The sequence below is a fragment of the Biomphalaria glabrata genome, chromosome 6, assembly GCF_947242115.1.
Source record: "Biomphalaria glabrata chromosome 6, xgBioGlab47.1, whole genome shotgun sequence".
Lineage (NCBI taxonomy): Eukaryota > Metazoa > Mollusca > Gastropoda > Planorbidae > Biomphalaria > Biomphalaria glabrata.
The window spans coordinates 1,856,190-1,863,193 of NC_074716.1; the positions used below are offsets into that span (position 1 = coordinate 1,856,190).

At 34.9% G+C, this 7,004-nt stretch overlaps 1 protein-coding gene across 9 annotated transcripts in view; it reads left to right on the forward strand.

The window, feature by feature from the left end:
* Window positions 1–6,309, forward strand: part of LOC106080000 (uncharacterized) — a 29,417-nt gene extending 23,108 nt beyond the window's left edge. For all 9 annotated transcript variants that reach the window (XM_056031674.1, XM_056031673.1, XM_056031672.1 and 6 more), the window contains 10 exons: window positions 426–557; window positions 1,076–1,189; window positions 2,273–2,401; window positions 2,697–2,789; window positions 3,243–3,354; window positions 3,492–3,575; window positions 3,807–3,871; window positions 4,498–4,566; window positions 4,738–4,891; window positions 5,006–6,309. In XM_056031674.1, the coding sequence (XP_055887649.1) occupies window positions 426–557; window positions 1,076–1,189; window positions 2,273–2,401; window positions 2,697–2,789; window positions 3,243–3,354; window positions 3,492–3,575; window positions 3,807–3,871; window positions 4,498–4,566; window positions 4,738–4,891; window positions 5,006–5,446 (1,393 nt within the window). In that variant the 3' untranslated portion in view covers window positions 5,447–6,309. The remainder of the gene's footprint in view (window positions 1–425; window positions 558–1,075; window positions 1,190–2,272; window positions 2,402–2,696; window positions 2,790–3,242; window positions 3,355–3,491; window positions 3,576–3,806; window positions 3,872–4,497; window positions 4,567–4,737; window positions 4,892–5,005) is intronic.
* The last annotated feature ends 695 nt before the right edge of the window (window positions 6,310–7,004 follow it).

Consider the following 7,004-nt stretch of genomic DNA (forward strand, 5'->3'; position numbering starts at 1 on the left):
CTGCATTCATTTTATTATCACTTTTCATTTTTATCAGCCTTTTAATTATTTCAAGAAAACATTTTAAACAGGAAAACCAGTGACTTGGCAGAATTTAAGTCATTGGTTAATATGCATGACTAAATGCATGACGCGTAGGACGTAATCATCTTCTTTTTTGAAGTAACGTCTGTATTATATAAGATAAGAGTTTGTTTTATTTTCATCCCTTATGTTTATGATCACATTCACTATTGATAATTGTTGAAAAACATCTCTATATAACAATGAGTTTACCAGACTGGATTTGTTAAATCTTCTTGTGAGTTTCTTGCTAGTCATTGTAGGATTTGTCATTGATTATGTCAGCAATTTATTGGTTCTTGTCTAACCAGGATGTGTTCTGTATGATAACATGTGTTGTGTAATTAATCTTTGTTAAACAGGTACATTTCCGACTGTAATGACACTATGCTGGCTAGGGCTCCACTGTCACCATCTGACAGCACTGACAATGAGCCTGACAGTACTTCCAGTTCTCCCCCAGAAACCCGACATTTCTTGGGAACCAATGCCAGGTGACATTTTGTTTTTTTGTCCATTTAAAAGTATGTACATGTGAGGACTATATTTATATGTCTCAATGCTTACTGTCAAACTTTGTGGGCTGAGGGGCATGAGCTGCTGGAGTTTGAGCTGGGTTTGCTGAGCGTCTAATTGGCAGCATGGAAACCTTCTCCCAGCGGATAGCCCCTCTATCCACAGATTTACAAAAGAGATTGGACAATAGCACTTTCAACATCATATAAGCATGTACGATGAGCTATACAATAGCAATTTCATTTTTAAAAATGTGTATAAATATTTATTTTAAATTATTTTTCTTTAGAGATTAAGTTTGTTGTTGATTTTTTTGTATCATGTTTTGAATGATTAAACCTGGACATGAAGTAGGACTGGGCCTAATGGTACATTTTTTAAATTAATAATTAAAATTGGATTTGTAACCTACTAAAGAATACTCCAGCTTAGATTATGGTTTAGCAAAGCCAACTTTTGCATCATTTCTAAAAGGTAACATCTTTTTTTCTTCCAGACTTCTGCAGTACCCACCTCCACCACTCCGAGGGATCCCCATTACAACAGAAGACTTGTATTGTTTGACTGAAGGAGAGTTTTTAAATGATGTTATCATTGATTTTTACTTGCAGTAAGTGCCAAATAGCCTTTCCATTTCAGCAAGTTCTCTCTGGTCAGCTAGTTTAAAGAATCTAAAATTAGATATTCATCTTGAAATAATAGGAAAGGCCAATAGAGAAAATGAAAACAATTGTTTAGACTATATCTAGAGTATACATGAGTCTAAAATTGCCTTCTAGAATTGAACATTTTAGGTCAAGCTTTTTGTCATACATTAAGGATTTATTTATAAAACCACTAAGTTGTAGGTCTTTAATATAAAGTAATTAAATCTTATTCTATTGCAGTTGGATTCATTATAGTATCTCGATTTTTTATCGAAATGCTTTTGCTTTTGCCTGGGATTTGAGAAAGCTGAGCTTGAATATGTTTAATGTGTTTACAATATATTCAGATCAATGTGTTAAAATTATTGTTACCCAATATGTTATACCAAGATGACCCTGGCTGACTTTCCCTACTATGGTGCATAGAAATTACAAAAAAATCTAGGATGTTCTACATTGAAATGCTTTTGCCTGGGATTTGAGAAAGCTGAGCTTGAATATGTTTAATGTGTTTACAATATATTCAGATCAGTGTGTTAAATTATTGTTACCCAATATGTTATACCAAGATGACCTTGGTTGACTTTCCCTACTATGGTGCATAGAAATTACAAAAAAATCTAGGATGTTCTACATTGAAATGCTTTTGCCTGGGATTTGAGAAAGCTGAGCTTGAATATGTTTAATGTGTTTACAATATATTCAGATCAATGTGTTAAATTATTGTTACCCAATATGTTATACCAAGATGACCCTGGTTGACTTTCCCTACTATGGTGCATAGAAATTACAAAAAAATCTAGGATGTTCTACATTGAAATGCTTTTGCTTTTGCCTGGGATTTGAGAAAGCTGAGCTTGAATATGTTTAATGTGTTTACAATATATTCAGATCAATGTGTTAAAATTATTGTTACCCAATATGTTATGCCAAGATGACCCTGGCTGACTTTCCCTACTATGGTGCATGTAAATTACAAAAAAATCTAGGATGTTCTACATTGATCCCATTTACTATCAACTTTGAACTTGAACCGTGTATTTCAGGTATTTGTATTTAGAGAGATTGAGCCCTGCCAACCGTCAAAGAACTCACATCTTTAGCTCATTTTTTTACAAACGTTTAACTCAAAGAGACAGACACGTGGAGAAGAGTGAAGAGGACGCTAAGAAAAGGTCAGTCTTTGGTTTTGTCGTCAGCAATCAAATATCTATTGGTGCTTTAACCTAAATCAAAGTAGAAAATCAGAAAAAGGTTCATCCTATTAAGCCTAGCACAAAAACAGACATTTTTGACAGTCTGTACAGCATTTAAACTTTGGGCTGAACTTGAACATGCCGATAAGTTCAGCAGCCACTATTAAGGTTGTATCATCCAACATAAGAAATATTCCCTGATATGAAGTTTGCTGCAATTACTTTGTCGCCACCAACTTTAAAGTATGATTTTTTATCATTTTCTTTTCCTCAGCCTCCCAGAAAGACGCCACGCTCGTGTGAAGAAATGGACAAAGACTGTGGATCTCTTTAGTAAAGATTTTATTATTGTCCCTATCAATGAACAGTAAGTGAATGTTTGTAATGACGAATGTCTTGCCAAGTAACTCACTGCCCACACACTCACGCATAATTCTATTAAAATAATTTAAGTCATTTAACCCTTATGATCAGATTAGGACTTTAGAAATTGCCCTTGATACACTGTTTAAAAATCTTGATAAATATTGAAAATTTGAAAAAAGAATGACATTCTTTCTAGGTAGCATGTTGGTGCTATGAGACACAATCTAGTTAGCTTACAAAGTGTTGTTGCTATGAGACACAATCTAGTTAGCTTACAAAGTGTTGTTGCTATGAGACACAATCTAGTTAGCTTACAAAGTGTTGTTGCTATGAGACACAATCTAGTTAGCTTACAAAGTGTTGTTGCTATGAGACACAATCTAGTTAGCTTACAAAATGTTGTTGCTATGAGACACAATCTAGTTAGCTTACAAAGTGATGTTTCCTGTTTCAGCTCTCACTGGTATCTAGCTGTCATCTGTTTCCCTGGTCTTGCTGGCACTGAAAAAATCACTTATGTTCCTAATAATTGCCATGCTGTTGACGAAGATTCTACTGATAATGGAGTGAGTAGTGACTTGATTCAATTTGCTGTTTTTTTTTTTTAAGTATTTCATTATTGATTAACATTTTGTTTCTTAACTCTGTTTCACAATTTGCTCACTTCAAATCTTTGTTGTCGTTTGATCTAATTTACCCAAAGGGAACAGAGGAAGAACCAGTTGCCGGCAATTCTCAGGAGACACGTTCAACAGGCTCAAGTACCTCTCAAGAGGCTCGACCAAAAGTAAGTAAATATATCAACTGTGTTTTATTTTGACTGTGTTGTCTTTGATTGTGTATGTTCTGTGTTTTATTTTGACTGTGTTGTCTTTGATTGTGTATGTTGTGTGTTTTATTTTGACTGTTTTGTGTGTTTTCATTTTTTCGACTGATTTTTTATTTTCTTATTTTGATCTTTGTTATACTTTGACATAAAATGATTCATTGTAAAAAATTGATTAAATTTGTGTTGCAGACAATTTTAGGGCGTCATTTAGATCCAAATGAACCATGTGAAGTTAAATGTGATGGCATTAGGCAGTAAGTAGCAGTTTAAATACTCAAGTTTTTTGTGTTTTTTTTTACACTTTTTTTACTGTGAGTAGAAAAGAAAAATTGGTAGGTGACACACTTCATGTGTAAACCACAAGAAGGGAGAGAGAGAGCTAGTTTCAGTGCACAAGCTGACCAGGTTATTGTGTCACTGTGTGTGTGTGTGAGAGGGACTTGTTTATTGGTTGACTGTACAATCGAGATGACCTTGATGTAAATAAATGTAATTTAGAAATATGTAGAACTAGGTCGAAGGTCAAGGTAGAAGGTTAAGAAAACTTACAATGACATAAACAATCCAGAAAAATCTTTGAATGTTATTATATCAGGGTTGTAAAACTAGCCATTAGGGTTATTAGTCGTTGTTCCCAATTATTCCTTGACGATCAGTATTCTCTGATGGATATTTATTAATCTGTGTTCAGTAGAGTAATCGAGCCACCTCTGATTCTACAAATGTAATTTGGGGAAGCAGTACTACTCACTAAAATAAGTCGTGACAGTGGACGTACTTATTTAACATCCTTTTTTTAAAAAATAAATTAATAAATAAATGGATCATGAGTATGTCTTTCCTTTGTCGGATGCTAGAATCATTTGTTGTTGTTTTTCAGGCCCTGCATCCTTATGTTTGACTCTCTGGCAGGACCCAGCAGAAATCCTAATGTCAAAATGTTGAGAGAGTAAGTATTTTAGTAGCCTTTGGTCATTATTGGTTTTCTAATGAAGTTTTTCAGACAAGTTTCATAGTAGGAAATGTGTGATTCTGAGCTGTAGATTCCAAGTTCTCATTAAACTGCTCAGATTGACAAATGTGAAGATGGTTTGTAATGCTGACATGTTTCTGTCGGTAGATATCTTCAGTGTGAGTGGAACGCCAAAAAGACGAATTGTGAGCCACGTGTCCTGTCCAAAATTATCAGAGGAGCCTCTCCCCGTGTCCCCCAACAGAGCAACTATAGCGATTGTGGAGTTTATCTCCTTCAGTATGTGGAGAGCTTCTTCGAGGTGAGTCATTTGATGAGCGTAATTTGAAATAGTGCCAATTAGAAAATGAGTTAGCTATTTACCTGTTTCAGTGGAAATTTTTTTATAAATTATTATTTTTTTTTATTCTCCAAGGATCCCATTGGAGATTTCCAGATCCCTATGAAGGGTTTACAGAACTGGTTCCCTGAGGAACTAGTGCTGAATAAACGCAGATACATTCATGAGCTGATCATGAGCTTGCACAGGCGTTACCAGGAAGAGAGGGGAGAGACTAGGATAATGGACATCAAGTATGACTCAACACCACGGGAACCCCCCATGAGAATCCAGACAAGGCCAGAAGAGAGCATGAACTCAAGTAACAGGGATGATGAAAGTTCAAACTCGTCAATGTCTGCCGATACCAACAATGACCCATTGGCAGCTCTGCAGCGACCTCCTTTAGAGAATTTTCTATTAGATAGATCTGAAGATGATGGTTCTCTAAAGACATCTAGTGAAGGTGTTGAGTCTGAAAACAATATGATGGAGCCAACAGAAATGTCCGTGGATCAGCCAGAACACAACATTTAAATATACCCACTGTTCTTGCAGACTCTAAAGAAAACTAGCTCATAGTCTTGACTTTTATAGAGGTGCAGGCCAAAACTTTGTCATCAAACCTATTTTTGTATGTCTCTACATATTTTTGACATAAACAGACCCATATGGACAACTTTCCTGAGTTTTTTTTTGTTTTTTTTTTGTATGGTATTCTCAGGTGATAAGGTTGTGTACCTTGTATTATTTAAGCATTTGTTCATGAGGTGATACCTTGTATTATTTAAATATTGTGTATGTTTGTGGACTTTTGACTTTCTGTAATAGAATGTGTCATTTCTAGATTGTCCATTGATTGTGTCTTACTGATATTTGCCTAGTTTAACTTCTGGTGGCCTGTGAGGTCTGTCAGTTGATTGTGGAATTATTACGCTGCCACTTGTGTGATCAAGTTGATTAAATACATATTGACCAAATCATTGTGTTGTTAACCATAAAAGATGTGGATATTAAATTTTATTGGTGAACATTCTCTGTGAGATGTTGACATTACACTCAGTGGTGACATTCTCAGAGTTGGGGAAGTTGTACTTTTGTCCTTTTTTTTATGTTTCAGCCCTCTATATTTTAATTTGTATTTCTTTTCATACTAAAATTTGTCTAAGTTTTTAATTTAAATTTATAATACATTTCATGTTATCTGAACTTGAACAAGATTTGAATTGAACATTTTGTCTGTCTGTTGTTGTAGTTGATTGTTCTCTCAAGATTATATCCATGTGTGAATCTGTTGGTGTCTGTCTAACTGCAGTACATGTGTACATAGTTATGTAGCTCGATGCATTATGTCTTTGCAGGCTTTGCTAAAAAAAAAAAAGTAAATTATTCAAATGACATTTTAGTGTTTTGTCTTTACTTCTGTTCTTCTCAAAATCAAATTCTGTGATGACCATCAAACTGCTAGAACATGGAGTAATGACCAAGAGATCAGCAGACTGCTAGAATATGGACTAATGACTATGACATCAAGAGATCAGCAGACTGCTAGAACATGGACTAATGACTATGACATCAAGAGATCAGCAAACTGCTAAAACATGGACTAATGACTAAGACATCAAGAGATCAGCAAACTGCTAGAACATGGACTAATGACTAAGACATCAAGAGATCAGCAAACTGCTAAAACATGGAGTAATGACTAAGACATCAAGAGATCAGCAAACTGCTAGAACATGGACTAATGACTAAGACATCAAGAGATCAGCAAACTGCTAAAACATGGAGTAATGACTAAGACATCAAGAGATCAGCAAACTGCTAGAACATGGAGTAATGACTATGACTAAGACATCAAGAGATCAGCAAACTGCTAAAACATGGAGTAATGACTAAGACATCAAGAGATCAGCAAACTGCTAGAACATGGACTAATGACTAAGACATCAAGAGATCAGCAAACTGCTAAAACATGGATGACTATGGTTAGCCAGAATACAAAGATCTTCAAGTAATACAGAAATAAACCACAGTATTTTGCTCTTTCTTTCGTATTACTATAATTCTTGACCCTTTCTTTTAATTTTCATTT